The following is a 22,137-nucleotide window of genomic DNA, read 5'->3' as shown; positions in this document are numbered from 1 at the left end:
TACTGATAATGTAGACTGTGTTGCCTAGACCAGTGGAATTGCATGTCTTGGCCTCCCTCCCAAGCAGTTCCTCAAGCTATGAACTCCCTCCACCATGAACTCCCTCCATCCCTCCTCCTTGCCATCCAGGAGCCTCATTCTCAACCTGGCCCCTCACCAGTAGGAAGGACTTGAGCAGCAGCAACTCTCTCTCATTTTGGTATGTCACTTTGATTCTTCGGGGAAGAATCTCCCCAAATGCTTTTCTCTCCTCTCTACTGAGCAGTCAGCCCACAACTATCCCCGGCTTGTCTGAGAATTGTCTCAGCCAAAAGAGGAGTAGGCTTTTCTGTGCTCATTTCCCTATTTAAAAGGGAGGAGCATTCTGCTGTTTCCTAAATACTACTTGAGTCTCTGGGACAAAATGTTCAAAAAATGGAAAACCCCTTAAAAAGGAGGCACCTGGTCACCCTATTCTGAATAGGCTTACGAAGGAATTAAGACAGCTGTCTATCTGAAATTTACCACTTTGAATATGTGATTGCAAATGCATTACAATTCTGTTTTCTGACTTAGAAATAGTGTTGAAACCTCATAGCTTAGAGGAATGGCATGATTTCTGAGATGTCAGTGAACTTCTGCAAGTATAGAAAGATCATCCAGATGATACCACTGTTATTTTTGTGTTGAGGAAGAATCGGTATGAAACTCTGTGGTCTGTGCACATTTTATATGTATGTACATAAGCTGCCACTGTTTTATGAATACACTCTCCAATTTTAATACTTGGAATGCTATTTAGGTGGGTTTCTCAAAAGAATTAATGGATCCGTTTCTTAACACAGACCATTTTCAGTAGTTACACCCATGAGCTTTAGTAGAGGGGCCAAGATTTGGAAAGAGTCACTGTCTTTCATCATCAGAGACTGTTTATTGATGTAGTTTCTACCCTGGAAATTAGTGAGGGACATAATCAGGTACTTTCACACATTCAGACCAAAAGGTGACCGTCTCATTAACTGCTGCAGCGATGCAGAGAACTAACAAGTATTACTGAATTGGAACCTTAGTAGACTGAAAGAATGACTAAGCACCACCCTCGTACCGGAGAGTGATGCAAGTGTGTGAGAGAAGAGAGCCATTAGGGCCCATAAAGCCATGACAAAGGGCTGGGCGCTTGACAAGCAAGAAGACTAGGCTTGGATTCCACCCTCTGGAAGCTTATGCTCTAAATATAGACAACACTAATGCCAACAAACACATAAAACACTCAATTCCTGAGTCGTTTCCTTAATTGGTCGTTTGATGCCAACTCTTATGCCTGCACCCGTAATATATTGGGACAGCAATTCTAGGTAGTTTTTAAAAGTGTAACAGAGTTTGAAGAAGCATTATTTCTTTAGAATGAATTTTTTCCCATGGAACGAAGAAATATAAATAACCGATTTCTCTCTTTATCGTTGAAAAATACATTTGAAAATGGGGATAAGGAGCAATTATCTAATGGATTTGCAAAGAAAATCAATGCAGGATTACAGTGGTAAATCAATTACTCATATTTATTGAGCATTTATTGTGTGCAGGTCACTGTACTGAGTGCTTGCGAGAGTACAACTCAACAAATGCTGGTAAATGTCCTGACCCTTATGTCATGGACCCATAAAATTTAGAAGCTTTAATTAAATTAAAGCCAGTCTTCAATTTATGGATTAGGTGATCATACTCAAACTAGATCCTCGAATTCTTAGTACTGTGCTTTGCACACAGTAAACGTTCGATAAATACGATTGAATGAATGAAAGCTTTGTAGATGTCCTTGATGTAGAAAACTCATCCAACATTTCTTCTTCACTTCTGACTTCCTGTAGTATTTCCTTGTCCATTTTCAGAGAATCGAAAATAAAGAGGCAGCTCCATACACACCTATGGTCCCAGGCCTCTCCCCGGGTTAATCAATCAATCATTGGTCTTGCTGAATGCTTATTGTGTGCAGAGCCCTGTCCTAAGTGCCTGGGAAAGTAAATACTAAATAAAAAAGGGGGACCCACTCATTCATTCATTCATTCATTCAATAGTATTTATTGAGCACTTACTATGTGCAGAGCACTGTACTAAGCGCTTGGGATGAACAAGTTGGCAACAGATAGAGACAGTCCCTGCCGTTTGACGGGCTTACAGACCCCCTACATGTCTTAAAATAAAGATATATTAGTTTCTGTTACACTCACGCATGCGCGTTTGTGCGCTCATATACATGTTTGTTAGCTCCTGGAACCCCAAGTGTGTCCCAGTACCCTGTCTGTTAACTTGACTTGTAAAATACTAATGATAATAATGGTGGTATTTGTTAAGCACTTACTATGTGCAAAGCACTGTTCTAAGCGCTGGGGGGATACAAGGTGATCAGGTTGTCCCACGTGGGTCTCTGTTTTTTAATCCCCATTTTACAGATGAGGTAACTGAGGCACAGAGAAGTTAAGTGACTTGCCCAAAGTCATACAGCTGGCAACTGGCAGAGCTGGGATTAGAACCGCTAACTCCCAAACCCGAGCTCTTTCCACTGAGCCACGCTAAATAAGTTTGAATACCAGAAAAAAGATCTAGGCTCACGATTGAAGGAATGGATAAATAAGCAGACTATGTTCAGGGTTTGGTGTTTGTCGTTCTCTTGTGCTGTGGGGTATGAATGAAACATAGATCTTGCCCTCGGGTTCAATATACTCAGAATACAGATTTTTGTTGTCAGTGTATCTTTGATCATGCTGACAAATCACGGCAAGCTAGTCTTTAATTTATGGATTAGGTAAACTTCAAACCAGTTCCTCAAATTCTTAAAATCTTGGGTGCCCACAGAACTGGAAGAAACCTCGGAGGCCACCTGTCCAGTCCAAGACATTGTCAGGTGCATTACAAAAACCAGCCAGTGAACTGAATGTCCTTTCTTTTCTTCAAAGTTTCCCTTGGTAGCGGGTTCCAGTCTTTGTCATTCTGCCAAGAAGTTTTTCTTTTTCCCAACACCACTTCTTTCTTGCTGCATTCGAAACTCACTATCTCTTGCTCAATCCTCGAAGGATGTGATGAGCTCTGTCAAACCACATTCTCCCAACAAACTTCCACCTTAACCTTCCTCTAGATTGTAAACTCATTATGAGCAGGGAATATGTCTACCAACTCTGTTTTATTGTATACTCCCAAGCATTTAGTTCAGTGCTCTGCACAAAGTAAGTGCTCAGTAAGTACGTTTGATTTATTTCCTTTCTCAAGGGTAAGAACTCCAGTTCCTTTAACATTTCCTCAGTTGGGACTGCTTTTCCATCCCTTTAAAATGGCTTGGGGATTCTTCCTCTGGGTTCTTTTCAGTTCCTTGTACAGTCCTAGGTATCGCCAAGAATAGTGGGAAGTCTGATTACTTCCAAACTCTAGTTATGTCCTACTTGTGATTCTACATCCTCAGACCATGTTGACTTTTGCTATTCAAAACAAAACACGGTATTTGCTGCCTTGTATTTAGCTTCAGGCTAATTATGACTCTCAGGACATTTTCTGCTGATCTAATGCCTAGCTGTTCTTTGCCCTCCCTGTATTGTGTTGTTTATTCTTCATCCCTAAGAGACTACCTTGTAGTTTTACTTAATTCTGGGTTTTCTAAGGCACTGAGAAAACTTTGAATTTCATTCAGTCATCCTATGTGTAAGGATTTAAACTTTCATTTAATGTCAGGTACAAATTTGATGAGTATTGAAATCTAGATGAATTTTTATGACGTGTAACATCTATCATTGAGCCTATCTCATTCTGCTGTGTTCTCTGTGTATCGTATGTGTCTGTGTATACCTGTTTTTCCACTACTTGCTTGTTCATTTTACTATGTCCTTGATTAGGCTGTAAGGTCTTAGAAGAAAGAAATTTTGTCTGTTTGTTTTCTTGCATTGTGCCCAGTACAGCTTCAACCCAACCTGAGTCTCCAGCTTAGGATGATAAATGTTGAGCTTCAGACTTGCCATCAAGATTTCAGTGACTCAGTGCACCTCTAGATTCGAAGTCAGTGTGCAGAGTCCAAAAATGTAAATTTGACTTCCGATTTGGCATTACGAGATTGAGTTGGTTGGAGTTCTTCAGTCAATCGCTGCATGTTATTTATTGAGTGCTCACTTTGTGTTCAGCGCTGGACTAAGCACTGGGAGAGTACATTTGGTAGTCATGATCCCTGCCCTCAAGGAGCTTACAATCTTAGAGGAGCATAAAAGAGATAAAATGAAGATAAGAGGGGATTATGAAGGAAGCTATGGAATTGCCTGTACATGCTCAATAGATTAATAGAAGATTTCAATCCCCAGTGAGATTTGTCTGGACTTTCCATAAGAATTGAACGATCTTTAGCTTAAGCATGCAAAAGAATGCAGTTCTGGGACCTCCAGGCTCTACAAATATGCAAAATATTAAATAGCAAGAAGCTGCTGCATTCATTCAGACAGGGTTCTTAGAATCAACTACCATCATCCATTCCCAATACTGCCCTAACGTGAATTTTAAAGTCCTAAAAAAAATAACACAACTCCACTACTTGGCTATCATTAATTTGGTAAAATACTGGTCCAACAGGTTTCTGTGTCTAACTCTTAGTGGAGGAGTTGGTGTTTACTTTTAACTTGAATTACTGGTTGTGATGAAAGGTACTTAATTTTTTTTTATTCCGCCAGGAGCCTGAGAGAATTGTTTTAAAAAACTAATAAGAATGCAAAAGTCTAATTTTTACTCCCTCTAATAACATTCATATTAAAGTGGCAATGCTTGTATAACCTTAATGCATTTCAGGTTTTCAAGTGTCAGATATAATATGAAATGTGGGGTGTTTGCTCATGTTCTTTTAATCCGCAGCAGTGATTTCCTTCTATGTAGTCTATCGTTAATGCTTATGTTTTTTATTTTAATGAAGTTTTAAGATCAGCTGAATCCTAGGTCTGAAGTTTCAAGAAACAGAGGGACTGACATTTATCCTAACAGATTTTTAACAATGAATCACCTTCATAAAAATTAAAGTGTCCTTTTTTCTATCCCTGTCAGATGCTAGAGATGCAGAGCAACTGAACAAGAATAAGGTTACCCACATTCTCTCCATCCACGATAGTGCTCGGCCTATGCTTGAGGTAAGACTATAAATTTGTGGGTTGTCTGTGAACAGATTTGAACTAGCTACCAAGTTAAATTTATACTAAATCAAATGTAACTTTGCTTATAATTAAGTGGGGAATGAATGTGGAACTTGATTCCCCTCCTTTAGTTCCCCATCACTTCTGTTCTTTTTCTCTGTGATTTGGGGTATGTTAAATTTTGAGAATCAACTGTATTTGTTTATATCACAGTTTTTGGCACCACAGGGAGTCTAGCTCACAGAGGAAAAGGCAATTATCTTATTGACTGCCGCAGCCCAACCTCATTGGCCATTTCTGCTTCCTTTGCTAATGACAAGGGGTAAAAACCTCTGTTCATTTCCCTCTAGGTTTTGATCACATTTAAAATCCATTTTCATTCCCTTTCTCAGAAAGGGTCCCTTTCACTGAGAGAATTTAAAAAAAAAGTTTATACAGCCCATTTCCTAATCTTCTCGAAAACATTTAAACTCTACATACTTTTTGCAAGTGGGATAAAGGGACAATTAAAAAGGTGAGTTGTCATTCCTTCGCAAGCTTTCTCTAGGGCTTGGTGCCAGAAATGGACAATGCTGTAGCTGTTTGCCTTATTATTGTGCTGCATGCATATTAAACAGGGTGTGTCTGCCTGCCACTGCACACTAATTCCAGAAACATCTTCAATTTTAAGCTGATGGACGGTTTGAGATGTTTGCCTGGAGTGAAATTTGTTTCTGCTAATTGACCTAGACTGCCCAATTTAAAATGCTTACTGTCTGTGATGAATGTGTTTTTTTTTTTACTTTAGGGTGGGGTGGCAGTTGGGTGGGGGGATCACTCTCTGAATGAAATAATCCTGCTTCAACCTGTTGTCACTGTGAGGAATGAGTAAATTCACCTGGCTTTTTTTTTTTTGGTAGATTTCATGTCCACCAAAGGGTTCATAAATTAAGGTAGCATCAGAATACTGCATAATAATGGATGCTTAAGAACTTCATCATAATAATAATAATAATGTTGGTATTTGTTAAGCGCTTACTATGTGCCGAGCACTGTTCTAAGCGCTGGGGTAGACATAGGGGAATCAGGTTGTCCCACGTGGGGCTCACAGTCTTGATCCCCATTTTACAGATGAGGGAACTGAGGCACAGAGAAGTTAAGTGACTTGCCCACAGTCACACAGCCGACAAGTGGCAGAGCTGGGATTCGAACTCATGAGCCCTGACTCCAAAGCCCACGCTCTTTCCACTGAGCCACGCTGCTTCCCAAGAACACAATCAGTGAAATAGGATACAGGAAGGGATAAAACTCCTAAGTGCCCCAGGTATTTAGGTAGGGTGAAGCTAGAAAATAAATTTTCTTCTCCTCCTTAATTCATGGCTTACTGTTGAAAGGAGCTAAAAATTGCATTACTGGTTATGATTTTGCTGAATAAACTTTGCTGCTGATTGTCTGACAGATCAGTCCACTTTGAAAAAACAAAAACCAAATCTCCACTTTATCATCATATAGTATTTTGTAGTCAAGATATTCATTAGGTAATATGTCTTAATGGTAAAGTGCTTGACTTCCTCTTCAAATCACTTGCTAAAATTTGTGGTTTCCTTTATTTTAATTCATCATCTACATCCTATTTACATCCCAAGAACAGGCATGCTATGTTATTTTTGCTCTTTATACTTACATGCACTACAACTCTATTTTATGTGGTCCCTAGTGATTGCTCATGGCGCGACCAATGACCTCAAACCTCTTCAAGCTGAAATTTCAAAACATGCCTCTGGGTTTTTAAGGAAAAAAAAATCTTTCCACGTGTAGTGTATTATTACAACGTGAGAGCTTCAGAGAAAAACTCCTTATCTTTTTCCACCTCTGGGCTATTAACACCTGATCTATTTGCTGGCTTTTTTCCTGCTTGTCAGCAGAGTACCAGGGAGCCTCCTCAAAGAGACTGTTAAGTGGTAGTGATCACGAGGCAGTGTGGCTTTGTGGAGAGAGCACGGTTTTGGGTGTCAAAAGACCTGGGTTCCAATCCCAGCTTTGCCACAGGCCAACTGAACAAGTCATTTAACCTCTCTGGGCCTCAGTTTCCTCATCTGGAAAATGGAGATAAAATACCTTCGCCCCCTGCCTCTTAGATCACAAGCCTTGTATGGTGGACAGGAGACGCGTCTGATCTCATTATCTTGCTTAGCTCAATGCATGGCATACAATTGCTCAATAAATAGCATAGCTAATCAATTGTGTCAGTTATGACTTTTCTTTCTTTCCCAGATACCTAGTACAGTGTTCTACACATTTAATACTGTTTTCGTTTTTATTTTACCATACCTGTTGAGTGCTTACTATGTATCTAATGCTGTTCAAAATGCTGCGGTAGGTACAAGTTAATTAGGTCAGACTGTTGATAAGTGAATTCTAAGAAATAATTCTGTCTTGCTTTGAAGCTGCTGTGGGAATAATAGATTAAACATTTGTTACCCAGGATTTAGTTACTCAGGAACTTCCTTGATAAAGTTTAAATTTTGGTTAAAACCCTTTCCTTTTTCTACAAAGAAGATGTTGACTGTCAGAAAGTAATAGATTGCTTTAGAAATTTGAATAGACATGGACAGCTCTTTCTTCAACATAAAAAAAGTCTTCTTTTCCCTTCCACTGCTATCAGAGTACTTTCCCATCATGATAGACGTCACCACCATCCTCATAAGCCTGTAACCTAGGTGTTGTCCTTGACTCCTCTCTCTCATTCAACCCACATATTCAATCCATCACTAAATCTTGTAGGTCCCATCTTCACAATCTAGCTAAAATCCACCCTTTCCTCTATATCCAAACTTCTACCATATTAACCACTCATCCTAACCACCCCCTGGATTGATGCATTAGCCTCCTTGCTCACCTCCCAGCCTCCTGTCTCACCCCACTCCAGTCCTTACTTCACCCTGCTGGCCGGATCATTTTTCTGCAAAAATATTCAGGACATGCACCACACTCCTCAAAAACCACCAGTGGTTGCCCATCCACCTCTGTATCAAACAAAAACTCCTCACCATTGGCTTTAAAGCATGCCATTGCCTTGCCCCCCCATACTCACCTCACTTCTCTCCTGCAACCCAGCCCACTCGTTAGTCCTCTAGTGCTCACTTTTTATTGTGCCTGGATCCTGCCTGTCTCGCCATTGACCCCTCACCTACATCATGCCTCTGGCCTGGAGCACCCTCCCTCCTCAAATCTGGCAATTACTCTCTCTTGCTTCAAAGCCTTATTGAAGGCACATATCCTCCAAGAGGCCTTCCCAGACTAAGCCCTTCTTTTCCTCATCTTCCACTCCCTTCTGTGTCACCCTGTCTTGCTCCCTTTGCTTTTCCCCCCTCGCAGCCCCACAGCACTTATGTATATATCTGTAATTTTATTTGTATTGATATCAGTCTCCCCAGCTCTAGACCGTAAGCTCGCTGTGGGATGGGAATGTGATTGTTTATTGTTGTATTGTACTCCCCCACGCACCTAGTACAGTGCTCTGCACACAGTAGAAGCTCAATAAATGCAATTGAATGAATGAATAATCAGGTCCCACAGGGGGCTCATAGTCTAAGTAGGAGGAAGAACAGCTATTGAATCCTCATTTTGCAGATGAGGGACGTGAGGCACAGAGAAGTTAAGTAAGAAGTTACCCAAAGTCACTCAGTGGGTTCATGAAGTAGCTGGGATTGGAACCCAGGTCCTCTGATTCAGACCCATGCTCTTTCCACTAGGCCACACACTTCTTGAATTCCTGGAATACAGTTTTCAGTGTTAAAACATTTATGTAGTACAGTTCAAATTCAGTTTTCTAAACCTCACAGCGAGTTTGTTTAATCGAGGCTTGTTGGAATGTTATCCCTCCCCCACCATCTCTTCCTCCAAAACAAGCCACAGTTGCTTTGACTGCTGGGGTAAGGCAGCCCAGTAAGTCAATGAGGGAGCAAATGCAGCCACTGAAAAGTGTTACTGGTTGTTAGTGTCAGAGTTATAGTTTCCTAGTAATCAGTTGATCCGGGAGAGGAAGGGTTCTCTTGCAATTGTAATTTTTCCTGTTGGAATGTGACTGTCTTCACCAATTCACCATCACCTGTAATAGCCATTTTACTTGTGTAGCTGTTTAGCCTCAGGTTAATGCCACTTACTTGGGAGCTTTGTTTTTAAATGGGATCTCTAAGCCTATATCTCTCCATTGTTCACAGACATGATGTTTTGCAGTTTGCTGCCCCCAAGACAGAATCACATCCCCAACCATGGGCTCTGAGTTCTAGTGTGTGGGACAGGTGCTGTGAGGATAAAGACTTTAATGATGCCAAAAAAGAGAGAGGCTTTGACTTTGGTTCATTAACACTCCTAGATTCAGGGACCTCCTTGGTGATTAGACTGGGAAATGAACAGTAGCTGGAGGAATGGGTAGAGTTTCTCTGGGACAGGTACAGTGCTCTGCCCACAGTAAGCGCTCAATACATAATGAATGAATGAATGGATGAATGAATGAATGAATGATAGGAGTGCAGTTTTGAACTGGGAGAGGGAGAATGAGCACTACTGGCAGAAAGGGACCAGGGTAAGAAAGGGCAGGGCTGCATTTTCATTCCGTCCTTTTGGAAGTGGATGTCCATGGTGTTATCGACAAAAATTAGACAAATTAGAAAGGGTTCGTTTAGTCGATGAAGAGGCGAAAGACTCCGACAGAACGGGTCAAAGAACAGGACAGTAGGAAGGTGGCGAGCGGCCCGTTCAGCCCAGTGGGGTACGAGTGACCGCAGCACCCCGATCCCGGGCCACCCTGCCAGCTTTATTGGTACGGCGAAACCCCCAGCTGGCACAGGGCACCCAATCGGGTCTAGGCACACATAGTAACAGTAACCAATCAGTAAGCACTTTCGTGAGCCCGTAACACCGGACCGGTCCGCGCGAGAGTGGCGCACGAAGTTTGAAGTGGCACATGGTGGAGGAGTTTCACGTGGCGTGGCCATTTTACAGTCCACATGGCACAGGTAATGGCGCGGGTATTTTATAGCAATGACGCAGATTCCATGACGTAGGCTTGAGGCTGGCCTCACCATCGCCATCTTGAGGTGATCCGCAACAATGGAAAACACCAGGTTTCTACCATTGATTGACTGAATGATTGTGAGGGTTGGGTGGAGAACGCCAAACCTTTGGAGAGGGGTGTGGAAAGCCCTAGATCAGATTTTAGGTAACCAGCAAAGAAGCCATGTACATCCTCAGCCATGTGTCTTCCGAGTCATCCAACACTCAGTTTCAGTACGCACACAGTTTCTAGTTGAACTGCTTGGCCAAAGACATTATATAATCTGCTCAGTATGACTGACACACTCAGATTTTGTTAGGTTGCGTTTTCTGGTTGGCTTGGTTAAATTATTAATATACAAGCTCCTTTAAAAGGATTACATGAGTTTGCACAACTCCGTTAGTGACTCACCATGAAAGGTGTGATTTACTTCGGCTTTCTCACAAACAGAAAGTGCCTCATGTTTATGTGGGCAGGTGTGTTGAAGGGCACAACTGCAGTGAAACCAAATACACAGCGACCACATCAGCGGTCCATTAAACTGGTTCTTCACCACCTATCAACCAATCAATCATTTATTGAGCACTTACTGGGTGCAGATCAACTCTTAGTGGTATTTATTGAACACCTACTATGCACACAGCCCTCATTCCCTGCCAGAACTCTAACTGGGTTGGGTTTCACAGTGTCTTGGACACAGTATTTATGTGGGTGGATTTAAAAACAATAGGTTCGGAAATACTAGTCAGCATGGCCTTTTGGCAGGAACATAGGCCTGGGAGTCAGAGGACCTGGGTTCTAATCCCTCTAATCCCTAATGTGCCTGCTGTATGGCCTTGGGTAAGTCACTTCTGAGCCTCAGTTTCCTCCTCCATAAAATGGAGATTTTAAACTTGTTCTCCCTACTTAGACTGTGAGTCTCATGTGGGACAGGGGCTGTGTCCTACCTGATCATCGTGTTATATCTATCCAGTGGTTAGTACAGTGCTTGCCACATAGTAAGTTCTTAACAAATACAACTATTATTACTGTTTATTATTTGTTATTTTTATTATTATTCCCTGACACAGAAAAGTAGATGAGAGGAGAGGATAAGGAATTTTGTAAATATAGTGTTTTAATTTGCATGTGTGTATATATTTGTACAGAGTGGGAGTTCAGGAAATGGGGACCATATTGCAATGTGCTTAACAGCACTTTTTACTTTTTTATGGTATTTGTTAGCAGTACTTTTAACTTTTATGGTATTTGTTAAGTACTTATTACGTGCCAGACATTGTACTAACTGCTGGGATCGATACACAAGATAATCATGTTGAACACAATCCTTGTCCCCTATAGAGCTCACAGTTTTAATCCCCATTTTACAGATGAGGTAATTGAGTCACAAAGAAGTTAAATAATTTGCCCAAGCTCACACAGCAGACAAGTTGCGGAGCCAGGATTAGAATTCAGATCCTCAGACTCCCGGCCTCGTGCTCTTTTCACTAGGTCATGCTGTTTCTTTGTCCAAGAGGACCGAGTAAATAATGTCTTCTATAGTTATCTGTTCTGGGAAGCCTGACACAATTCGGGTCACTTGAGGTGGGCACCCAGGTATAACACCCATAGTCTAATGCCCTCAGCCATTTACAACCAGACTTGTTGGGGGCAGACTTGCCTTGATAATATTCTTCCCTATGCTTATTACAGCTCTGTGCACAAAGTAAGCTCTCAATAAATACTATTGATGGTCATGATGATGTGAGAAGCTCATTAGCATCTTTGCTTTTTGGGGGACCCTCTGACCCTGGTTATGCAAGCTAGTTATGCAATCTGGTTCAGTAACCTTCACTTACTGAATTGAACTTCTGCAGCAAATAATGTTTTCAGGTGGAAAGCGAGACAGTGAAGAGACTGAATAATATGCAAATTAAGTGTCATTAGTAATAATAATTATTAAGCATCTTGAGGGCAGGAATTGTGTTTACTTTACTTTATTATACTCTCCCAAGGGCTTACTTACTATAGCCTTCAGCACACAATAAGTGCTCAAAAATTCTACTGATTGTGTGCAGAGAACTGTACTACGCGTTGGGAAAAAATATTCAAGGGAGAATTAGACAAGATCCTTGACCCCGTCCAAATAAGTCAATCAATCAATCATTTATTAAGTGCTTACTGCGTGCAGGGCACTGTACTAAATGCTTGGGAGAGTATAATGCAACAATATAACCAACACATTCCCTGCCCACAATGCGCTCTAAGAGACACAATATAAGTGGGGTAAAAAGGAGGAAAAAACATAAGAATTGAAGAAACAGTGAAGTCACAAAAGCTATTTAAAGCAAGGATAACAGTAATTCAAAAGGATAGAGTGCTGTGTCTCAGGGAAAAAGGTTTTGGGCTCCTCGTGGCCCAGAGTCCAGCAGCCACGGCTTCAGTCACAAGCCTTTTCAAAGCCCCAAGGGTTAAGAAGTTCATGTTTTCGCTACACTTTCTCACGCTCTTAGATGGAGAAGGAGGGGTCAGTGGTGGGTTGGTGGTGGGGTGTCTTCTCTCCCATTAAATAGCCTCGGTTGTGGGCTCACATGGCTACTGCCTTCACACCCATGGCTCCTGAGACCCTGCTTCCCACTTTGTACTTCACCCTAGCCCAGAGGTATGGTACAGTTATGTGCAAAACGTGTGGGAGTCAATATGTCAAAGGGTTTTGAAATTCTAAATTCAGTAGAAGCACTGGATTTATTCAAAGGGTTTTGAAATTCTAAATTCAGTAGGAGCACTGGATTTAGTTGTGGTCCCCAGAAATAGGCAGGCTGTAGGCTAAAGAGGAAACCCACCTAACTTCTATTCCATTTAAATGGAACAAGGAGATTGTACTTCTGTCATCTGGGGGAATACCAGCATACCATTAGGGTTGAAAGATACCAAATGAGGCTTCTTAGCAGGAGGTAGTGGTTTTGCCATTCAGGGGAAGGTGGGTGGTCGGGAGCCAGAAGAGGAACGGGTGAGGAGATGTCCGCTGTCCTATATGAAAGCTTTATTCAGGAGTCATGGGCGGGGAACGTGTTTTACTCTCCCGAGTGCTTAGTACAGTGATCTGCACAGAGTAAACACTCAAAAAATACAATTGAATAAGTGCTCAATAAATATGATTGATCGATTGAGCTTGTAGGCTCCACATTGAGGGAGATCACTACCCCAGACGAGTTTCTCCACTCAACCAGAACTCTTAGATTCCCACAATTGTTGTCAGTACTGAAAAGACTGAAAGGCTTGCAGCAGTTTTAATGGGTTAGATAAATTTGAATGTAGCCAGCATGAGGCTTAAATAGAAATGACTCAAATAGAAATTATTACAGTAGGGTATCAGAAACTGTCTAGTAGTTCTATTTCTTGGATTAAGTTGAATTTTAGACCCTTGTTTGCAAGCAGTTTTAGGGCATGAACTTATCTCCCAGTTGTTACCATTTCAAATTGCGTTTTCACTTAAGGATGTAATTTCACAGAATTCTAGAATCAAAAGGCTGTTGGAGACTTTGATAGGTCAAATCCCCTCCACTAAATAAGGACTTCACTTGAACCATTCCAGGATGATAATTTATCCTTAAAAACATCCAGAGAAAGAGAGAATGTATAGAATTCTTTCATTTCTGTGAGCCTAAATACTTATGCTGCAGTGTAAACCCATTCTGTCGTGCTTCCTCCTCAGTAGAAGCCATTATAATAATTCATCATTTGTTGTTACCCAATCTTTCTGTCCCCTCTTTTGGTGCTTGAAAGTTTTCCAATTAACCAATTTTCCAACTCCAGAAAAGATTACTGGAGTGCTCCTACTAGATTGTAAACTCTTTGAAGGTGGAGACCATGTGGGAGAAATGCTATCATTTTCTCCCAAGCACATAAAAGGTGCTCAAAAATGCTACTGATTAATTAGATTGCCTGGAGCCAGGGGTGCCCTGTGAAAAGATTTCACACACCGGGTGAATGTGGAGTTGTGTTTTGAAGGAGGGGAGGGACGTGCCTGGTGGATTGCAGTATTTTCTCATTTCCTCAGTTTACTGGATGCAGAGAAGGGGAATGACGTGGGCCGGGGGGAAGGGCAGTTCCTGGCTGTAGCATTGAGTGGGAGCCGAAGTGACAGGAGATTAAGGCACCCTGTTCTCCCTGCTACTTAGACTGTGGGCCCCATGTGGGTCAGGGACTGGTTGTAATCTGTCTAACGTATATCCACCCCATTTTAGAGAACAGTGCTTGACACATAGTAAGCACTTAACAAATACCATAAGATACCCTCTAGATGTAATAATAACAATTATGGTACTTGTTAAGTGCTTACTATGTGCCAAGCATTGTCCTGAGTGCTGAGGTAGATACAACTTAATCAGATTGGGCACAGTCATGGACCTCACAGTCTTATTCCCCATTTTACAGATGAGGTAACTGAGGCCCAGAGAAGTTGTGACTTGCCCAAGGTCACACAGCAGACACATGGCAGATCCGGGATTAGAACCCAGGTCCTTCTGACTCCCAAGCCCGTGGTCTACCCACATCTACCACTCTGTTATATTGTACTCTCCCAAGCACTTAGTACAGTGCTATGCATGTAGTAAGCACTCAATAAATATCATCATGGATGATGATGATAATTTAGCCAAGTAAAGATAAGGGTGGGAGGCCCCTAAAAGTCATGATAATGAGCTTTCCTGAGATGCAAGATATACTTAAAAAACTCTGCAGGGCATGGACTGCAACTTTTTGTGTGGAGGGCAGGGGCACACAGAGGGTAGGGATTTAGGGATGATTGGGTTAATAGCAATTACTGTCTTTAAGTGCTTACTACGCACTAAGCATTGGGGTAGATACAAGGTAAGTCTCTTTTGGACTGCATTCTTGCAAATGCTCTGCGTAAAGTGACTGCTCAATAAATACCATCGATTGATTGATTGACACCATCCTGTCACACATGGGGCTCGCTGTCTATGGAGGGAGAACAGGTGTAGCATTCCCATTTTACATTTAGGGAAACTGAGGCCAAGAGAAGTTAAGCGACTTGCTTAAGGTAACACAGCAGGCAAGTGGAGAAGTCCGGATTAGAACCCAGGCCCTCCAACTCCCAGGCCCATGCTCGTTCATTCATTCATTCAGTCGTATTAAGCGCTTACGGTGTGCAGAGCACTGTACTATGTGCTTGGGAAAGTACAATACAACAATAAAAAGTGATCCCTGCCCACAACGAGCTCACAGTCTAACTCACAGTCATTCCGTTTGGCCCCGCTGCTTGTATAGCTGACCAAGAGGGGATAGACTTTAAAGAACTAAGTCAAACAGTCATCATTTTGGATCTTTTTTCAGTCATGACCAGAAGCTCTCACATCTTGGGCTGACTGAGACAAGGAGTCCAGTTCCCGAGAGCTACTGGGGCAGTCTTCCCCCTTGGCCTCCATAGAGTTGGCACTTATGCACCCAAAGTTCTGCAATCAGTCCAAAACTTCCCTTGGCTCTTGCAGGACATCAACCCATTACAGAGGTCCTGCTGGGCAGTATTGTACTTTCGAGGTTCACTTTTGTCTTCCACACCTGCTCTGAGTGCATCTAGATCTGGTGGGTGGCACATTGTGGACAGGGTGTCTGTCCACACCTGGGAGGGAAGTGGTCCAACCTCATTTAAATTTTCGGGGTGCACATGTTCTCAGGGCCCTGAAGGTTTCGACACTTCAGTCAAAGGTAAGAAACCAGAAGTTGTACTGGGCTCTTCTCTGGGTTGTTTTTTTTTTTTAAAAAAAACTTCACTTTTTCCCCCTCATGGGTGGGAGGGAGTCAAACCTGTTTAAATAATGAACTTAGTGGGGGTGGGAGCATCGGGGTGATCAGGAGGAGTCTGATGCTTGAGACAGGAAAGTCTTACTTTCCTCTCTGGAATCGGCAGAGCTAGTAGAGTTGGTGGACAGTTGTTGAAGCAGTGTGGCTTAGTAATAATGTCGGTATTTGTTAAGCGCTTATTATGTGCCAAGCACTGTTCTAAGCACTGGGGTAGATATAGGGTAATCAGGTTGTCCCATGTGAGGCTCACAGTTAATACCCATTTTACAGATGAGGTAACTGAGGCACAGAGAAGTTAAGTGACTTGCCCACAGTCACACAGCTGACAAGTGGCAGAGCTTAGTGGTTAAGAGCATGGGCCTGGGAGTTAGAAGCACCTGCGTTCTAATCCTGGCTTCACCGTGTATCTACTGCAACCTGGGAGTTAGAAGCACCTGAGTTCTAATCCTGGCTTCACCATGTATCTACTGCATGACCTTAGGCACACAGTAAGCACTCAATAAATACAACTGAATGAAAGTCACTTAACTTTTCTGGGCTCCAGTTACCTCATCTATAAAATGGGGAATAAGACTGTGAGCCCCATGTGAGACAGGGACTGTGTCCAACCTGCTTAACTTGTATCTACCCCAGTGCTTAGAACGGTGCTTGTCACATAGTAAGCAGTTAAGTACTATAGTTATTATTATTAGTCCTGGAATCCCTGACTTCTTTTCTTTCTGATTACTTTCCTCTTCCACTATGAATTATTATCATAGATCTAAACTCTCAATATTGCATTAATGCCCCTGGGCATTTCAGGGAACCACCATCGGAAAGTAACAGGAGAGGAAGGTGGTGAAGGTGTGGACTAAATCTGGTGTGTCCTGGAGAAGCAGCGTGGCTCAGTGGAAAGAGCCCGGGCTTGGGAGTCAGAGGTCGTGGGTTCTAATCCCGGTTCTGCCACTTGTCAGCTGTGTGACTGTGGGCAAGTCACTTAACTTCTCTGTGCCTCAGTTCCCTCATCTGTAAAATGGGGATGAAGACTGTGAGCCCCACGTGGGACAATCTGATTCCCCTGTGTCTACCCCAGCGCTTAGAACAGTGCTCGGCACATAGTAAGCGCTTAACAAATACCAATATTATTATTATTATTATTGGTCCACTTCATCATGTATGAGGTCCAGAGTTACTTTGTGAAAGCAAGTTAGGCCTTTAACTTGAATACACTTTTAACCCTAAAATAGTCCCGATGGTCATGGAGAGAGACTAGGAAATAGGCAGCACTCTGAGGCACGGAGATCGTAGGAATGTATTTTTGAAAATGACTGAAGTCATCCCAGAATTTCAGCAACTAGAAGAAGACCAGGATATTGTGCTCGTTTTGTGGAAGAATGAGACACAGGGAGTTTGAAACTCTCCTAGAGTGTAACAATGATTCTGCGATGGGCTAGGATGCTACTCAGGACTCTTTGCTCCCAGGCCAATAAACTAGGCTTCATTATTTAAACAGGTTTTTACTCACACATTTAAGAGGCTGTGATTTATAACATATGCTTGTAACACGTCTACTGGAGCACTCCAGTCAACATGTCAACATGGCCTTTCCTGTTCAAAATCTCTTCCTCTCAGCTGTCCCGCCTGCATTGTCATGAGAGAGATCCTTTTACCAAAGTGATCAGCCATGCTTGGAACCTCTGACCTGCCTTCCTCAAATGCCCATAATGTGCTCTTTCAGGGGCTCTTTTGTGGCAGAAGCTCTTGTCACTCCTGTGACCATTCATATATATCACTGATCAAGGTGGCCGAGGGTTCCTCCTGACCATCGTGCCAGAGGATGCAGCTGTAGATATAAAAATAGCCTTGTCAGATTTTTTTTTAAGTTGGGGGAGGAAAGAATGAGGGATTAGATTCCACTAAGGGCTTATAGAACCTCCATGTACAGTAATATCCGTGGCCTAGTGGAAAGGGAATGGGCCTGAGAGTCAGAGGGCCTCGGTTCTAATTCTGGCTCTGCTGCTTAGCCATTGTTAGACCTTGGGTAAGTCACTTAACCTCTCCGTGCCTTAGTTTCCTCTTCTGTAAAATGGAGCTTAAATAACTGTTCATCCTCCCACTTAGACTCTGAATCCCCCTGAGGGATGGGATTGTGTCCAATCAACCAGTCATGTTTATTGAGCACTGACAGTGTGCAGAGCACTCTCCTAAGTGCTTAGAACAGAAGTATAACAGAGTTGATGGACATGTTCTCTGCCCACGAGGAGCTTATTCATTCATTCAATAGTATTTATTGAGCGCTTACTATGTGCAGAGCACTGTACTAAGCGCTTGGGATGAACAAGTCGGCAACAGATAGAGACAGTCCCTGCCGTTTGACGGGCTTACAGTCTAATCGGGGGAGGTGGACAGACAAGAACAATGGCAATAACTTACAGTCTAGAGGGGGAGACAGAATTTCATATAAATAAATAAATTATGGATATGAACATAATAATAATGTTGGTATTTGTTAAGTGCTTACTATGTGCCGAGCACTGTTCTAAGCACTGGGGTGGTTACAGGGTAATCAGGTTGTCCCATGTGAGGCTCACAGTTAATCCCCATTTTACAGATGAGGTAACTGAGGCACAGAGAAGTTAAGTGACTTGCCCACAGTCACACAGCTGACAAGTGGCAGAGCTGGGATTCGAACTCATGACCTCTGACTCCCAAGCCTGTGCTCTTTCCACTGAGCCACGCTGCTTTTACATAAGTGCTGTGAGACTTAGGATGGGGTGAATAAAGGGTGGAAATCCAAGTCCAAGGGTGATACAGAAGGGAGTGTGAGAAGAGGAAATGGAGGCTTAGTTGGGAAAGGCCTCTTGGAGGAGATACGTTTTTAATAAGACTTTGAAGGAAGGGAGAGCGATGGTGTGTCGGATATGAAGAAGGAGGGAGTTCCATGCCAGAGGCAGGATGTGAATGAGGGGTCGATGTGAATCAGGGGTCGGCAGTGAGATAGGTGAGTTCTAGATACAGTAAGTAGGTTGGCATTAGTGTAGCTAAGTGTGCAGGCTGGGTTGTAGTAGATCACAGAGAAAAGGTAATAAAGCAATTATGGTACTTGTTAAGCACTTACTGCATGCCAAGCACTGGGGTAGATACAAGTAATCCATGCTGCTTCGGGGCAAGGTGACTGAATGTTTAAAGCCAATGGTAGGGTGTTTATGTTTGATGATTTAAAGCCAATGGTATGGAGTTTGATGCGGAGGTGGATCAGCAATCGCTAGAGGTTCTTGAGGAGTGGAGAAACATGGACTGAACAATTTTGTAGAAAAACTGATCTGATTATCTTGTACCTACCCCTAGGGCTTGGTACAGGGCTTGGCACATTATAAGCACTTACAAATGCCACTATTTATTGTTTTTGTTGTTGTTGTTATTCCATATGTTTTGATCCCCTACTGTTTGCAGATCCCTTTAATAGGTCTTATTGGGAGGTTGTAACAGCAGAGGAAAAGTTGGTCCCTGCCCTTGAGGAATTTCCAGTTTAGGAAAACAGATCACATGCATACACAAACATGCAAATGTTAGGCATGAAAAGTGAAAAATAAAAAACAAGCACAAGAACAATGTTCGCATAATTAGCAGAACTAGACATAAGAGCCAGCTGGAATCATAAATGTCATCAGTCTCCCTGAGTTCCAGAGTTGTGTCTAGTACAATTAAAATGCCATCTGCATAGATCCATTAGATACTTAATAGGAAGGTGGCCATCTTGAAGTGCACCTTTGGAGAGCTTTTGGGTGAGCTTTTCCAATGATTCAATTGACATCTTTAGTTGGATACTTCCCTCTTTTACATATTGTTCATACTAGTCAATGGAAATGCACTAATATCTGATTCCCAAAGCTCAGACACTTATTTTTGAACAACAGTCATAACTTTACTGCATTTGGACACTGTTGACCCGCTGTTCTTTTCACTTTTGATCACCCATAACGCCCCTTGTTTTCTGAATCAGTGGGAAAAAGGTTGGGTTTGGGGAGTCACGAAGTAAATAGAGGCATAGCTTGTACAGTAACCTCGCAATGCCACATTGGCTAAGGTGATTTGAGCAAAGACCATCTTCAGGCATCGCAACCGAATGATTATTTGAGGGGATTGTGACCCCCTGGTCAGTCAAATGTGTATGTGTAATTGAGTAACCATAATCATTCTATTTTACATCTACCTCACTGACACTGTTAGTCAAGTGATATGGGCAGTCCTATCTCATAGATGAGAACACAGACAGGAAAAGTTCAGTCACTTGACTAATGTGCCGACAGAAAACTATGACACAGTTTAATGATAATAATAATCTTTGTTAGATGCTTACTATGTGCTAAGCACTGGGGCATATACAATACTATCAGATTATTTTTTATTAATTATGGTGCTTGTTAAGTGCTTACTCTGTACAAGGCACTATACTAAGTGCTGGGGTGGAAACAAATTGGGTTCGACAGTCCCCATCCCACTGGGGGCTCACAGTCTCAATCCTCATTTTACAGGTGAGGTAACTGAGGCACAGAGAAGTGAAGTGACTTGCCCAAGGTTACATAGCAGCCAAGTAGAGGAATTGGGATTAGAATCCAGGTCCTTCTGACTCCCAGGCCTATGCTATCCACTACACCATGCTGCTTCTCAGGTACAGTACAGCCTCAGTCCCTGTTCTAGTCGAAGGGGGAAGGAGAACAGGTTCTCCCAGAACATTCCCCAGTTTACAGGTGAGGAAGTGGAGGCATGGAGGTTAAGTGACTTGCCCAGGGTCACATAGTGGGCAAGTGGCAGAGTCAGGACTAGAACCCAGCTCCCCTCTCACTCACAGGTCTGTGCTCTTTGCATTAGGCCACGCTGCTTCTCAGGAGTACCCAGTCCTGTCAAGAAAGCCTGTAGGTCCCAAGCCCCTGTGGCTGGGTCAGGTCAACTCAAAGCCACTCCTGGGCCAGCTTGGCAGCCTGCCAGGCCGTTACAGCCTCTTGGACTGGATGGGCTGAACCAGAAGGGGCGAGAAATTCCCTCCTGCTATGTTTTTTGGCAATGTTATCCATGTCCAATCCCTGGACAGTCCTTGCTAGCCCCTGGCCGATTCCAGTTTGGTACCATGTCTGGTGGGGGCCAGGTTGGATGTGGTCAGGTCAGGCTGTAGATTTCCAGCCCATACAAGGCTCTCAGTTGGGATCACCAAGTCTCCGGTTCCTGGTGGTCCCGAAGAGCTGCTCAGTTCTTTTGCCTCATATCTTCTTCAGTTGCTTTTCTAGTAGTAATTGGCAGTTGGCCACATACAGCTGCTCACTCCATTTATGGCATTTAAGTCAGTCATTGGACCTACTGGACTTGGTCCCAATACTAGTTTGGACAATTGTTTGGGCTGTTAAAGGACATTGAGTCCAGTTAGCCAAGTGCGCTCTTTTGTGGGGGTTGGGGAAAGGGCAAAATGGGGAAAAGATGTGAATTGAAAGCTCAGTTTGGGTAACTGGTTTCTTCCCCACTGCTTTCAAACATACTCATGTATCCCCCTTATGCTACAAAACCCCTCCCTTAACCCCACGACTCCCTCCATTTATCACCCCAACTCCCTCCTACCATTCCTCTCCAAATTCCTTGAGTGGGTTGTCTACATTGGCTGCCTCCTCTTCCTCCAATTCTCTCTTTAACCCACTCCAATCTGGTTTCCACTCCCTCCACTCTACTGACTCTGCCCTCTCAAAGGTCACCAGTGATCTTCTTGCCAAATACTACAGCCTCTACTCCATCCTAATCCTCCTTGACCTCTCAGCTACTGTCAACAGTGTGGACTACCCCCTTCTCCTGGAAACATTAGCTGCCCTTCGCTTCACTGACGGCTGTCTTCTCCTGGTTCTCTTCCTGTCTCTCTGGTCCCTCATTCTCATTCTCTTTCACAGGCTCCTCCTCTCCTTCCCTCTCCGTAACTCTGGGAGTCTCTTCAGGCTCAGTTTCTAGGTCCCCTTTTATTCTCCATCTATACCCACTCCCTTGGAGAACTCATTTGCTCCCATGGCTTCAACCACCATCTCTATGCAAATGATTCCCAAAGCTACATCTGCAGCCCTGATCTTTCTCCTTCTCTGTAGTCTCATATTTTCTTCTGGCTTCAGGATAGTTCTACTTGGATGTCCCGCTGATCCACCTCAAACTTAA

General features: G+C 42.9%; 1 protein-coding gene across 3 annotated transcripts in view; it reads left to right on the top strand.

The window, feature by feature from the left end:
• LOC103170548 (dual specificity protein phosphatase 22) overlaps window positions 1-22,137 on the top strand; it is a 75,282-nt gene that overhangs the window by 17,022 nt on the left and 36,123 nt on the right. For all 3 annotated transcript variants that reach the window (XM_029056477.1, XM_029056475.1, XM_029056474.2), the window contains exon 3: window positions 5,044-5,126. In XM_029056477.1, the coding sequence (XP_028912310.1) occupies window positions 5,044-5,126 (83 nt within the window). The remainder of the gene's footprint in view (window positions 1-5,043; window positions 5,127-22,137) is intronic.

This window comes from Ornithorhynchus anatinus, chromosome Y2 (genome assembly GCF_004115215.2).
Source record: "Ornithorhynchus anatinus isolate Pmale09 chromosome Y2, mOrnAna1.pri.v4, whole genome shotgun sequence".
NCBI classification, from domain to species: Eukaryota; Metazoa; Chordata; class Mammalia; order Monotremata; family Ornithorhynchidae; genus Ornithorhynchus; species Ornithorhynchus anatinus.
Note: the sequence above shows the minus strand (reverse complement) of the source record. Positions and strands in the feature narration are given on the sequence as shown.